The following is a 14,368-nucleotide window of genomic DNA, read 5'->3' as shown; positions in this document are numbered from 1 at the left end:
AATCAGGGAGATCAAGCAAAATTCCAGAAAAGATCCATAAATAAAATGAATCATAATGAAATGTGAGGCAACCTCTGCCTTTATGAGAGGGAAGTAAATGGGTGCCCCACTGACTTCCACCGTCTGGTTCATCTGGATCTGTCCCCACTGTCAAATCCCCATTTTCCAGATACTGGTGATCTCGCAGGCTTAGACTTTATGTGGAAAGTAACAAGCAGAGGTGAGTGGGAAAGCTGGCCATGTTGTGATTTTTATAGATTTGATGTTTTACTGGAGCCCAAAATCTGAAATCTTGTGGTTATGGCTGTCAGAAGAATCATCCTTTTAAGAGGCCTTGTCTTCTTAAATCAGTTGTCTACCTCTGAGCTATTCATGGACAGTTCTTTAGGAAGAAGCCTTCTGTTGGCTTCTGTTGGCTTTCTCCTGAAGAGGAAGGTTTGTTTTGTTTTGTTTTTCTCTTTCCCCCTTGGAGCTTCAGAAAGTTCTGGGGTTTTTTTGTTTTGTTTTTTGTTTTTTTTAAAGACCTCTTTTTGCCTAAATAAAAACATACATAAATCATCAATGTATAAAACAAAGTCATGCTTTTCTAACTGAAGCAGAGCTTGCCAACACTGGCATCTAGAGGATCCCCTAATTCTGCCTCTTCTCCCTGAAACACTTATGCTGAAGGTTAAAGCTCTTTGAAAAATAGTTTACAAACACTGCTCCAAACTATTGGATTTCCCAGTAATGAAAAGGAGTGTGAAGCAGCCTGAACACTCTTATCTGCCCCATTTCCTCCATATCTCATCTATCTCTTGATTGGCTGGTGTGTTCAATCCCTGTGGTCAAAAATAAAAGCACTTCTGTTATTACAAACTTCATGTTGATTTCAGTATCTTCTGCCTTGTACAACACAAACCACAAATACTGAATGTCAAAAGAATAAAGATATTGTACTTCCTCAGTCTCACTGATGGCTAGATTCTGAATTGACTTGATTTAGCTACAGCCATGTGCCTCTAGCCTGTAGAAAACCCACAGTATGCCATAGGCTCTCCCAAAAGATGAGGCTGTAACAGCGGGGAGCCTAAATCTCTAAAAAGAAAGGCATGCTACTTTTTGAACATAGTTCACCTAGCTGCCTGTAACCCCTGCTCTCTGGTGAGTTGAAGAAAAAAAAATGAATTTGTAGTGGTTCTAATGTGAAAGCAAAGGTTACAGTCAACTTCTTTTTTTTTTTTTTTTTTTTTTTTTTTTTTTTTTTAATTTTTTGAGACGGAGTCTCGCTCTGTTGCCCAGGCTGGAGTGCAATGGCACAATCTCAGCTCACTGCAAGCTCTGCCTCCCGGGTTCACGCCATTCTCCTGCCTCAGCCTCCCGAGTAGCTGGGACTACAGGCGCCTGCCACCTCACCCGGCTAATTTTTTGTGTTTTTAGTAGAGACGGGGATTCACTGCATTAGCCAGGATGGTCTCAATCTTCTGACCTCGTGATCCGCCCACCTCGGCTTCCCAAAGTACTGGGATTACAGGCGTGAGCCACCGTCTCTGACCAGGTTACAATCAACTACAGAGTCAAAACTAGGCAAGAACATCTGAGGACATGACTCACTTTCTCATCTCATACTTGTGTCTTTCCTCAGTAGTTGGCAGCACTTGGTATTTACCGGGGCTCCCAGTAACTCCTTAGGGAGCATATGCATGATAGAAGGAGGAAAAGATTAAGTTTTCAAAAATTTTACTGAGACATTTATGAATTGAGAATATGTGTGTTCTTTCTCTGACATGTTTGTATGTTTTTTTTCCTATATTTCCAAATTATTTTGTAAGGATTGCCATATAACCTTTATTTATTTTTTTATTTTTATCAATACAGGCGGTACATGGATTTGTACAGGTTTGTTACACGGATATATTTCATAGTGTCAAGGCTTCTAGTGTATCCATCATCCAAAGAGTGAACCTGGTACCCAAAAGGTTATTTGTTGACCCTCACTGTCTTCCCACTCTCCCCCCTTTCTAATAATCCCCAGTGTCTGTTATTTCCCTCTATATGTCCATGTGTAACCACTGTTTAGCTCCCACTTGTAAGTGAGACCATGCAGTATTTGATTTTCTCTTTCTGAGTTGTTTCACTTAGGATAATGGTCTGCAACTCCATCTATGTTGCTGCCATGGACAGGATTTCATTCTTTTTATGACTGCATAGTATTTCATGGTGTATGTGATCCACATTTTCTTTGTCCAGTCACCTACTGATGGACATTAGAGCTGACATCTAGGCCAGAAACAAAAACAAGTCCACAAACGATGAGGAGGTTGAGCATGTATGCCGCTGGTAACTGTCTAACCAGCAAATTTTCTTTGATTAAATGCAAAAAGCCCTTACCCCCTAAGTGGGAGAAATAAATTACAGACTTGGGACAAAGTTACATAATCTCACTGAGTCCTAGTCTCCTTGTGGGCAAAGTAATGTGGATACTTTTCAGTATCTTGGAATCTATACATAAGATGACATGTGTAAATATTTAGCACATTTGGGTGGCCTTGAGCATCTTTTCTTTTTCCTTATTTAAGACTCAGTCAGCTAATCAGTAACTGGAACTATACTTCTAAATGTTTTTATAGTTTTTTCCCAAGGATAAATGCAAAAAACAATCATTTTATAACTCTTGAGTATTTACTAAACATTTAAACTGTTTAAGGCAGAAAAACAAGTTATCAGTGCACGTCATTTGTCACATAGATGCTTACTGAGAACTGACTTGCGCATGGTACAGTGCTGGGTAAAGGAACAAGGAGAAGTCCCAAATATGGATAAGTCCCGCTCGTTGTCCTCAAGTCATTCCAATGGTTTAAGAAAAATAAGACGCCTACTCAGTTCTAAGATGAAATGCCTTAAGTACCTTAAGAGAGGCACAAAGTGCTTTGTCACTTAAGAAAAGAGCAATTACTTCTGGCGAAGAGAGATGAAGGAAGCTTTCGTGACTTTGACACTTAAGCTGTAAACAGAAGAATGAGAAGGATTTGAATGCATGGAAATGACTCAGACAGTCATTGAGGGAACAGTAAAAGCAAGATGCAAAGGTGAGAAAAAGCCATGTGCAAAGAATGTAAGGCGTTTGGGTGGGTCATGGAACACGTGGAGTGAGGTGAAGGAAAAGACGCTTGATCAGTAACCACGTATAGTACTTTCTTTAATTTTTATAGCAACAGTGTTATTAGGTGTGGTATTATTCACACTTTTAAGAGATGAGGAAATTGAGGTTCAGGGGATTATGTGACTTATCCAAAGATACTCAGCTAATTAAACCAGCATACTATGAATACAACAGATCTGAGTCTGAAGAGGTAAGATAGACAAGTAAACTAGGTTTATAATGGGGAGATTGGATTGCCAATCCAAAATCATAAGATTTTGAATCCTATGATATAGTCCAGGAATTGGCAAACTGCAGCCAGATCTGGCCCACTACCAGTATTTGTCAATAAAATCTGTTAGAACATGGCATTGCCTGGTGGTTGATATATTTGTCTGATGGCTACTTTCACACTGCAAAAGCAGAATTCATTTATTGTCCAGTGCACAAGTAAAAATGTTGAATTCATTGTAACTAACCTGTGCATGTGGGCAGGGAGATGGGATTACTAAAAGTGTGTTTTAAGCAAATTGTATAACATTAGCTAGATAAAGAGCTAAGCTACTCAGCCACTTACCGATGCCAACAAGTATGTGATTAATATTAAGCAAGGTATTTTTTATTTGAAGCATGGAAGAAAAAGCATATTTTTTAAATGTCTGAGTTGATCTTTAAGTGTTAACTATTTTGAAGATTTTTTGAAGAAATTTTAAAAATAAAAATACTAAAGATGGCCGGGCGCGGTGGCTCAAGCCTGTAATCCCAGCACTTTGGGAGGCCGAGACGGGCGGATCACGAGGTCAGGAGATTGAGACCATCCTGGCTAATATGGTGAAACCCCGTCTCTACTAAAAAATACAAAAAACTAGCCGGGTGAGGTGGCAGGCACCTGTAGTCCCAGCTACTTGGGAGGCTGAGGCAGGAGAATGGCGTAAACCCGGGAGGCGGAGCTTGCAGTGAGCTGAGATCCGGCCACTGCACTCCAGCCTGGGCGACAGAGCCAGATTCTGTCTCAAAAAAAAAAAAAAAAAAAAAAAAAATACTAAAGATAACATATCACACCCATGTTCCCACTACCTAGAATTATAACTATTAACATTCATCATATATTCTTTAAGATTTTAAATTTAAAAATGAAGTCTTACAGATAAAATGAAATTCTACTTGGCATATTATTGCCGGTGTCATTCTCTTCCCAGATCTTTCTAGCAGTAACCTCTATCATGAAATTATTGAGTATCTTTCTAGTCTATTTTGAATACTTTTATATGTGTGTATCCGTATATAAATACAGATAGATGTTTGTATGTATGGGTTCAATTTAAAATTATACGCACAATGTAGCATACTGCCTGCAAAGTAACAATAGCAGCTTACATTTATTCCGCTATTACCACCTGCCTGGAGCTGCACTGCTGTTGCAGGACCCCACCACTATGGCTCAGGGGTTTCCTCACTGCAGTCCCTTCTGTGGTTGCCAGAAAGTTGTTACAGGAAAGCAGTCTCGATCTAGACCCCGAAGAGAGGGTTCTTAGATCTCACACAAGAATGAATACAGGGCGAGTCCGTAGAGTACAGGGAAAGCAAAGGAATGAAAGAATGGCTACTCCATAGGCAGAGCACCCTGAGAGCTGCTGGGTGCCCACTTTTATGGTTCTTTTTTGATGATGTGCTAAATAAGAGATAGATTATTCATGCCTCCCCTTTTTAAGATCATGTAGGGTAACTTCCTATTGCCGTGACATGTGTAAACTGTCTTGGCACTAATGGGAGTGTAGCAGTAAGGATGACCAGAGGTCACTACGTGGCCATCTTGGTTTTGGCCAGTTTGGGCCAACTTCTTTACTGCAACCTATTTTATCAGCAAGGTCTTTAAGACCTGTGTCTTGTGCTGACCTCCTGTCTCTTCCTGTGACTTAGAATGCCTTAGCCATCTGGGAATGTAGCCCACTAGGTTTCAGCCTCATTTTACCCAGCTTCTATTCAAGATGGAGTTGGTCTGGTTCACATGCTTCTGACACTGTCTCAGTCCTCTCATTGATCCTATGTAGCATGCACTACTGCTATCAAGTATTTTCTAGGAAATAAGGCACACAGAGAGTTCTCTTCTGTAGAGTCACACAGTTAGTAAGTGATAGGGCTGAGAATTAATTCTGCAGTCAGACTTTGGAGCCTGAGCTCTTGACCATCATCATAGATGGCCTATTCACAGTGTCACTGCAGGATTCTTCACTCTCTCAATTATCATGCCTCTGATACCTGTGCTGGTTGAATTCATAGATCTAGTTCATTCCTTCTCACTGTTATACCCTATTCTGTTGAATGAATACTGTACATAAGCAGCATTGCACATTGCATGGTAGTTAAGACCTATGAAATGGGAATAGTCAAAGTTCCTGTTTCACAGAGTTGTTGTGAAAATTAAGTTTAATTCAAATATGGTAGATAGAACAGCACCTGGTACAGATTAAGTACCCAATAAATGTTGTCATTTGCTATTGTCATATATCTATTACCCATTGAACGTATTCATTAGGATGTCTGCAGTTTTTCATGATTGCATATATTGCCAGAGTGAAAGCTCTGTGTCTGTTTATTATTCTTTTTGGTATCTCTCTACAAGAAAACTTGATGGCTCATAGAGTGTACATGCTTCCAGTTTTACTTGATATTGCCAAACCCCACTACACCAATTCTTCTCCCTAGGGCACTGTGTGGCACCTCCCATTCCCCTGCATCCTCACAAACAGTTAATATTGTCTAATTATTTATGTTTGCCAACCTGATGGGTAAGAAATACTATCATGCTGAATTAATGAATTTTTAATAAATTTTCTTGAGATAGAATTTACATATTGCAAAATTCACCCTTTTAAAGTGTACAATTCGGTACACATTAGTATCACTTCACTACACAGTGGTTTGTAGTATGTTCACAAGGGTATACAACCATTACCTCTATCTGATTTTAGAGGAAATCGTTGACTGGTTAGCAATAACTCCCCATTTTCCCCTGCATGGGTAAACCCATGATTTTGCTAATCTACTTTCTGTATGGATTTGCCTATTCTGAACACTTCATATAAATGGAGTCATGTGTTTTTGTGATTGGCTTCTTTCACTTAGCACAACGTTTTTAAGGTACATCCATGTTGTAGCATGTATCAGCAAATTCATTCCTTCTTATGGCTCAATAATATTCCATTGCATGGATATACCGCATTTCATTTATCCATCAGGTGATGGAAATTTGGTTGCTTCTACTCTTGACTGTCACAAATAATGGTTCTATAAACATTCATATGCAAATTTTTATATAGACATCTTTTCCGTTTTCTTAGTCCTACATATATTTATGTACCTAGCAGTGGAATTGCTGGGTCATATGGTAATTCTGTGCCTAACATTTTGGAAAACGGCCAAACTGTTTTCCAAAGCAACTGTGTAATTCTACAATCACATCGGTGTATGAGGGTTCCAATGTCTTCACATCTTCATCTCTAGTATTTGTTAATTGTCTTTCTTTCTGATTCTAGCCATCCTAGTGGATGTGAAGTGGTATCCCATTGTGGTTTTGATTTGTGTTTCCTGATTACCAGTGACATTGAGCATCTTTTTTACATGCTTATTGACCATGTGTATGTCAGCTTTGGAGAAATGTCTATTCAAATCCCTTGTCCATTTTTAGAGGAGGGGGTATAATTTGTCTTATTTGAATTGTAAGAGTTCTTTATGTGTTCTGGACACAAGTCTCCGTCAGGTATATGATTTAAAAATATTTTTCCCATTCTGGAGGCGGAGGTTGCAGTGAGCCAAAATCGTGCCACTGCACTGCAACCTGGGCAACAGAGCAAGACTCCATCTCAAAAAAATACATATATATATTAAAAATTATATATTTATATATTATAAATACATATTATATATAATATATAAATAAGTATATGTGTTATATATTATATATATTAATAAGTTTATGTATTATATAGTATATAATATATAAATATATTTTTTGAATGGGAAAAAAGATAACCTACAGAATGAAAAAGATATATATTTATATATTTTTTCCCATTCTGTAGGTTATCTTTTTTCCCATTCTGTAGGTTATCACATCTTAATTGATGTGAAATGGTGAATTTTAATATTTGTGGTTTCACATTTCCTCAGAACTTCATTCTGCTAAGTGGATCACAAGCCAGATAACATTGAAGTAAATAATGCTCTGTGCACTTGGTATTCCACCCATCAGAAACTACCACATTGTTCACAAAAACAGTCTTCAGCTGGTGAAGAAAATTCAGTTTTGATAAAGCAGAGAAGCCTTCACACCTAATTAGGGTTTGAATTTAATAACAAAAAACATTGAAAAAACATTTCAGTATTTTCAAATTGCTGGTGGATTAATTCAAAAGCATTTGGGTTTATGTTTAACCTGCCTTAACTCCTTCTTCTTCCCGTTTCCCTCTTCCTTCCTTTTCCCTGTCTCCCCTGTCTTTTCCCTATTTCTATTTCAGATTGAAAATGGCTCAGGAATCAGTCAGCAAGTTGACTTCAGAGAAGAAAGTGGAGACAAAGAAAATCAATCCCACTGCTAGCCTGGTGAGATATATTTTTCAACATAACCTAACGATTGTCATGAAAACTGAGTTGCGCCCAGGAAGGCCTAAAACTCAGAGAAGAAACGTAGCATCCAGAGTCTCAGTTCCCATCCCAGAGTAGCATATGGTTTAAAAAAAAAAAAAAACAGTATGTGTGGGTGGAGGCACAAAACATAACTTTATATGTTTTTCCTGTAAACTCAACATAGGTCATTTCTGATAACCAAATTTAGTCACTTGCCATTTCACATCCTTCCACACGCTACCCACAGTACAATCACCCTTATCTCAAAGTATCTGTCTCTCAAAATGTTTAAATATACTCATTCTCTTCAGTTCCTTTTCTCCATTAAAGAAAGAGGCGGGGATTCTCCTGTTGATAGTTGGGAAAGTTAAAGTGCAGAAAGATACAGGCTACCCAGAGTCACTTGGCAAGTGGGTAACAAAAACCAGGACCAGATTCTGGGTCTCCTGACATCTCTCCCTGTGCTCGAAAGCAGCAGTCTCCCCAGTCTTCCTAGATTTCAGACTGCATTGTCCTCCAAAGTCCAGTTTTCAATAGAGATCACAATGAATCTCCACCTAGGTGTTAAAATAGTCAGAAGAGCTACATGGTTGGGATCCCAGGATGTTGAGAATGAAATGGCCCGGGTTCAGAGCACAGCTCTGCCACTTAAATAGTTGTAAAACCTTAGTGAAGTTACTTTGTTTCTTTCTCTTCCATGAAAAGAGCGTATTACTTTTCCTTTGGGGTTATTTTGAGAAGACTGAGAAAAGACATGTAAAATGCCTAACACATGATAAGAGCTCAATAAATATTAGTTGTTTTTCTTGTTGCTGTGAATTTCAGCTGCTTTGGTTGACCCTGCAATGGGGGATGGTGATGAGTGGGGAATGGCGATGAGTGGGGGATGTTGATGAGTGGGGGATGGCGATGAGTGGGGGATGGCGATGAGTGGGGGATGGCGATGAGTGGGGGATGGCGATGAGTGGGGGATGGTGATGAGTGGGAAGTGGAAGTATCAGCCTTCTGTCTCGGATTTTTCAAACCCTACCCTCTCTGGACCCTGATGTCCCACAACTACTTACTTTATCCTTTTAGATTATTAGTACTTTTTTGCTGGGTGCTTCAAATCCTTTGAAATTCTAAGTGGGATCTAAGTTATAAAGTGAGATTATTTCTGTTGATTGACCATGATGTTTCTCCCAGCAACCCCATGAGCAGCTAAATGAATGTTGCATGAGGCTGATGAATGAGAAATGGAGAAGTCCAGGCTGCACAGCCTGGTCAGGTAAAGCGATGGTCGAGCACATGGTCCCTACCTAACCGGACATGTCCTCTGTGCCCATTTGATGGGATATTTATGACATTCATTTGTATGATTTTCAGTGGCAATCGGCTGAACCCTGATTTTTATCTTCCTCCTTCATGAGCCTCTCCCTCTTCCTCCAGACCTTTTATTTGGGCTTCTATCCAGACTTTTACAGCCAAGCCTGTTCCCCCAAGGCAGAGAGAATGGGGTCAGCCATGTAGACAAAAGGGAAACAATGGGTTTACGACCTCCCCTGTGAACAAGCTCCAGTTGTGATCCTGGGCTTATGGGGGTTGCTTATTTTATTGTCTGTATGGGTGGGTGGAAATTAGGGAAGAGCTTGTAAGCTGATTCCTGATTCAATTTCCCAAGTTAGGGATGGAGTCCAAATTTAGGATGGGTGTCGACAAATCATCAACTTAAGTTTGTATCTAGGCCAATTTAGTAATTCACTGCAACATCATATCTCATAGCTCATCAGCAGCCAAGGATCCATTCTCAAAGGCTTCTCTCTGCATCTGCTCATTCCAAAAGAGTATACTTCTGCCTTTTCCACTTTAGCCTTCTATTTGCCCTTCTCTAAGAGCAGGTCCACCATCCTTACCATACTCATGTGTTTACTTCCCTAATGTCACAGATCCATGAGGGTCCGTGTTTCTGTGTAGTGTGCTCCTGTTTATTTTTACATCTTCCCAGCAGATGTCCATGTTCTTCCCTTTAGAAGGCAGTCCCTGAGGAGGAAGCTCAGCGAATGAAGAGCATAACATCCATGGCAAATCGGGAACTTCTGCCATTCTGCAGAGACTAAATCTGGTCGTCCCTCATTTTGCATGGCTTTCCTTGAGTTCTGCCAAGTTGATCATTGGCAGATACATTGAACTTGGAAACAGTAATTTTTTTCATACCTTCTTGAGCATTCTCTTAATTTCATCAGTGGGTCAAAGGTGGGGACGGAAGGGGTCCTTGAGTAATACTACAAAGTTAGGGTCTTTGTCACAAAAGAAGAGAACAGAAGAGACCACCCTGGCACGGTAAAGGCCCGTGTTTTAGATGGATGTAGTTGGTAGATTGGCTGGTTATTGATTTCTTGTTTGTTTGTTTTCTGGGGAGTAAGGGTGATAGGTAGGGACGGGCAGATAACTAAGAGCTTAGGGAAAGAGCAGTAGAGGTACTCTCATTTCTAGGCCATTTGGCACAATTCCGGAAACTCAGCATTCTAGACCAGAATTTGAGAAATGTATCAAAACTTGCGAAAGATGAAAGAAATGATATGTTCGGTTTTTTTCCTTAACAGAAAGAAAGACTGCGTCAGAAGGAAGCCAGTGTGACCACCAACTAAGAGGAAGACACTTGGAAATGATGGCGCTGGAGGTGGAGGACCGACCTTGCACACATACTCTTTGTGACCACAGGGTTGCAGGATGTTCTTGAAAGATGTGTCACTAAATGTTTGTTTTGCTCAGCTCTTTCTGAGGTCATCTGCAGAGAGTGCCCCATGCCTTCTTTAAGAAGTCCCTCATTCAGCCAGAGGAACAATGGAAAACTATTTTAAGGGAACATTGCAGAAATATTTGATGACTGTTTCTTGTCGAAGCCCAAAGTCCACTCTGTTGTAAGACCAGAAGAAGTACCACAATTTTTCCAAAATTTTTTTAAAAGCTGAGATTTCCAGCTTTATAACCAAAGCTTGATACATGGCACATTGTCACAGAGGAGAGAAAGGATCATTGAGGACAGTTGCCTTGGGAGAGTTCAAAGTCTTTGTCGTTACACACTGCTGTTTTGATTATTGGTCTTAGTTCATCCTGTTGCAGCAAAATCCTGCAGCATCTTTCTCTCCAATGTTGCAACTCACCGAAACTATTTTTGAAGAGGTCCAAGAACATGTATTTTCCAGACTAGAACAACGATTTTTTGTTGTTATGGTTTACGTAATGAAAAAGAGAAAAAACAGAATCGTGCCTGGGTGGAGAGAGGGAGACATATAGCCATAAACTTCATCCTGGAGAACAAGTTACCATGCAAGGAGTTGACGTCAGTTATTGAGTGAGGCCCATTCTTGTTTTTACATCAGTCCTTAGTGGTTTCTGGGCCAGCAGAGATTCTGCATCCCAACTCCCTGGAGAAACTGTAATACCTGAGCAAGCATAACCTTGGGGTCAGAGAACCTGCTTGGACAAGAGACCCAGCGGCAGAGCACCTTTCACATTTTGGACCGTTCATGATGGGCAGTGTGTTGACATGCAGCTGAGTTCTACATCATGTCCTGTGACTTTGCAGCTGCAGCCCCCGCCCGACCGTCCCCAGGAGGCAGTTTCCAGACAGGAGAGCAAATGCAACTCACAGCCCCCGCTCATGACCTTGGCTGATAGGCATGTGAAGTAGGGTGAAGCAGGACTCTTTAATGTCCAAAAAAAAGGGCAGAAGAAAGGTTCCTTACATGAAAATGAAAAGAAGGTAATTACATTAATAGAAATCTTCAGGTGGAGTATTATTCATAGGCAGCTTTTTCTGACCTTGGCTCTCGAGTCACATAAGGAAACCACCTTGGACCTCTCTGACACTTTTGTCCTTAAGCCACCTCTCTGAATTTATCTCGTGAGGGGTGAAGAAAGAGGTGAGGGATGAAGAAAGAGGACTGGAGATGAATTGAGAATATGTTCAAAGACTCATTTTAGGCCTTGAAGAAAGAGAGGCTGAGTTTTCTCCTCCAGTTGGTGGAGGACAGTCCAGAGATGAGCAGGAATCTTAAATTTCTTCCCAATCCAGCCATCACATGTGGCCTGCCCCTTGCCCCAGCATCTTTCCAGAACCCTCAGGCATCTTCCCAGGATATGCCTGCCCGCCAGCAGCCCCTCAGGAATGCTTCTATAATAGATCCAGTAATGAAAACAGCACCATATCCTAATCTAATGTCAGCTTCGGGAATGAAGACTGTGGTCAGGATCACATCAAGTCACAGAAGCCATATTCATGCAGGTGCTAACCGCCTCTTCTACTGGTGCAACTGAAAGGAATATGGTAACACGGTTGGATTTTTACAATTCAAAATGAAGGAATGAAACAAGCAAAATAGAAAAGCTGAGAAGGAACATGCATGACTAAAAAGGCTTGAAGTTGCTTGTGAGCAAGAAGCTCTTTATGCTGCTTTCGTAGTTTCTCTTCGTTTTCACTTAACTCTGAAGACAACCAAAAGAACTGATCAATTAAAAACTAATTCCACTCACAGCCAGCCTATGCTCCTTCTAGTGTTATCATGCACAGGAAAAGTGCCAGTTTTAGCCATGCCATAGAAATCAACTCTGAGTTCTCTGGGGCCAGCAGACGTCTAAGTCCTTGTAGGCTTGATGGTGAGAGCAGCAGGAGGTTTTCAGTGGAATCACTGCTGTGCACTTTGGTCTCTAAATAGGATGCTCATGAGAAATCAGTGAAGGTAAGCAGGGCTGCCACTGTGGCCACGTAACCCTGCCAGGAACCAGTGCTGAAGAATAATGAGTGAGAACGCTTAATTTGAGAGTTAGACCAAGGCAGCCCACTTTGGATTTCATCCTAGTGAACAGACTAGAACTTTGCAGTAAAATACCTATTTCTACAAAGCAAGGTTTGCCTGCCTCGGTTGGGGAAACCTAGTGGTTTTGTCACACTAGTCAATGTATTATGTTGGTGTTTTAAGACACCATGGCAGAACCTTTGTTATTCTCACTTGTTCTGAACCCTGCGTCATATATCTGGGATACCCCCTCCCAGGTCCACCAATGTACCACACTGCTGACACAGCCTTCATTTTTAACTCAAATTGATGCTCAGTAAAGGTCAATGACAGTTTGTTCAAGGAAGTTCATCTAGAATAATCTGGAGGCCTTGAAAATGATCCTCTAAAATGCTGTTGAGCTTGTATTTAGGGCGGCAGGAGAGTCTGAACTTCCTGGAGAGGAGGTGATCGGGATGCCATTCGGCAGCTTGAGCACATCCAGCCAGCAGGCTTTAAGTGGCTGTTCTAGGCATAGCCCTCCCTGAACTAGAAAGGAGAGTAACCAGTGTTGCTAGCTGTGTCTAACCAGGCACTCACACCTGACTTACTAGTAACTCTAAGAACCCTTAACTTACAAACAACTTTGTCTCCTCCTAGACAAAATTCATTAAATATGAGGACACAGTTTGACAGTAGTTCAGATTCTTGCATGAGCAATCGACAAGCATCAGAGCACGCAATATCATAAGTCACATAAATTACACAAAGTATATCATAAGTCACACTATAGAGTTAGGTAAAAAGCATCAGGCCCATGAAGTATCAAAAACCAAGTGAGGAGGTGTACTGTATGGCTTTCACTTCAAGAAGGGGCAGCTTAATGGGGAAAGAGAAGCAAGAAAAAGTGTGGCCAAGCAGAAGTGAATGTTTATGATGACAGTGGGGGGCCCAGAGGTCATAGGTGATGGCCCTACTGCCGAACAGTTTCCTTTTGAATCCTGTGTTGATGATGGTGTCTTTCTGCACACTCACTGCCACTTAGGAATTACGGAGAAAGATTATCTGAAATCTGAGAAGTGGAATAAGGAAACCCAGTGGTGCTATTACACCTTTAAATGTTCTAGCCAAAACAAATTGCCAGTATGGTTGAGGAATGGATTATCAGATGGCATGCGGTCTCCCCTCCTCTCCCCTATCAAGGACAGTAGAAGCTGCAAACCTCTTCTCAGCCTCCTTCAGGCACCTCCTGTTTTCATAAGCACCGTAAAGAATGGTGTTTCTTAAGTGAAAAGTTCAGATACTGCTGGTAAAGAAACTGGAAAAAACTGAGGGAAGGAATAAAACATGTTGGTAGTATTAACACCTCCAGTAAGATAAGTCATTGGTATGGTTTTTCTAAGGGACACAGTGAGATGTAGCAGAAGAAATATGTGTATTTTGGGTGAAGATTTGCCTGTTGGCCTGGGATTGCACATTCTCTTTACATTATGCTGTCTGCAACAGAGAAATTTTCATTTGAATGATACTCTTCCTTTCTTGAAAGTTATATGTCCTCATTTCTATTTCTGCTTCTCCCTTGGCCAGTATCATTGATGCAGATCATTGCATGCAACAGCACAGCAAAGTGCACCAAGTCAGTGTGTGAAGGGGACTTTGCAATGCACGCTTGCAGGCTCTTTTTCCGGGAACCAGGCTGTAACATTGATGGGGGAACCTCTTCACTCCCTGACATATAAATTTGGTCGATATTATAGTACTCACCTCCACCCACAAAAACAACAAAGATAAAATCAATTTGAAGCTTGATATGATGAGAAGGAAGAAGTCCAAAAATATATAGCTTCCCCCATATCTAATCCAA

At 40.8% G+C, this 14,368-nt stretch overlaps 1 protein-coding gene across 2 annotated transcripts in view; it reads left to right on the top strand.

Annotated features, from left to right (window-relative positions):
- The window catches only part of FMN1 (formin 1), a 419,587-nt gene extending 406,711 nt beyond the window's left edge, over positions 1-12,876 (top strand). For both annotated transcript variants that reach the window (XM_030931576.1, XM_030931577.1), the window contains 2 exons: positions 7,639-7,723; positions 10,330-12,876. In XM_030931576.1, the coding sequence (XP_030787436.1) occupies positions 7,639-7,723; positions 10,330-10,374 (130 nt within the window). In that variant the 3' untranslated portion in view covers positions 10,375-12,876. The remainder of the gene's footprint in view (positions 1-7,638; positions 7,724-10,329) is intronic.
- The last annotated feature ends 1,492 nt before the right edge of the window (positions 12,877-14,368 follow it).

Source organism: Rhinopithecus roxellana, chromosome 5, assembly GCF_007565055.1.
Source record: "Rhinopithecus roxellana isolate Shanxi Qingling chromosome 5, ASM756505v1, whole genome shotgun sequence".
Lineage (NCBI taxonomy): Eukaryota > Metazoa > Chordata > Mammalia > Primates > Cercopithecidae > Rhinopithecus > Rhinopithecus roxellana.
Note: the sequence above shows the minus strand (reverse complement) of the source record. Positions and strands in the feature narration are given on the sequence as shown.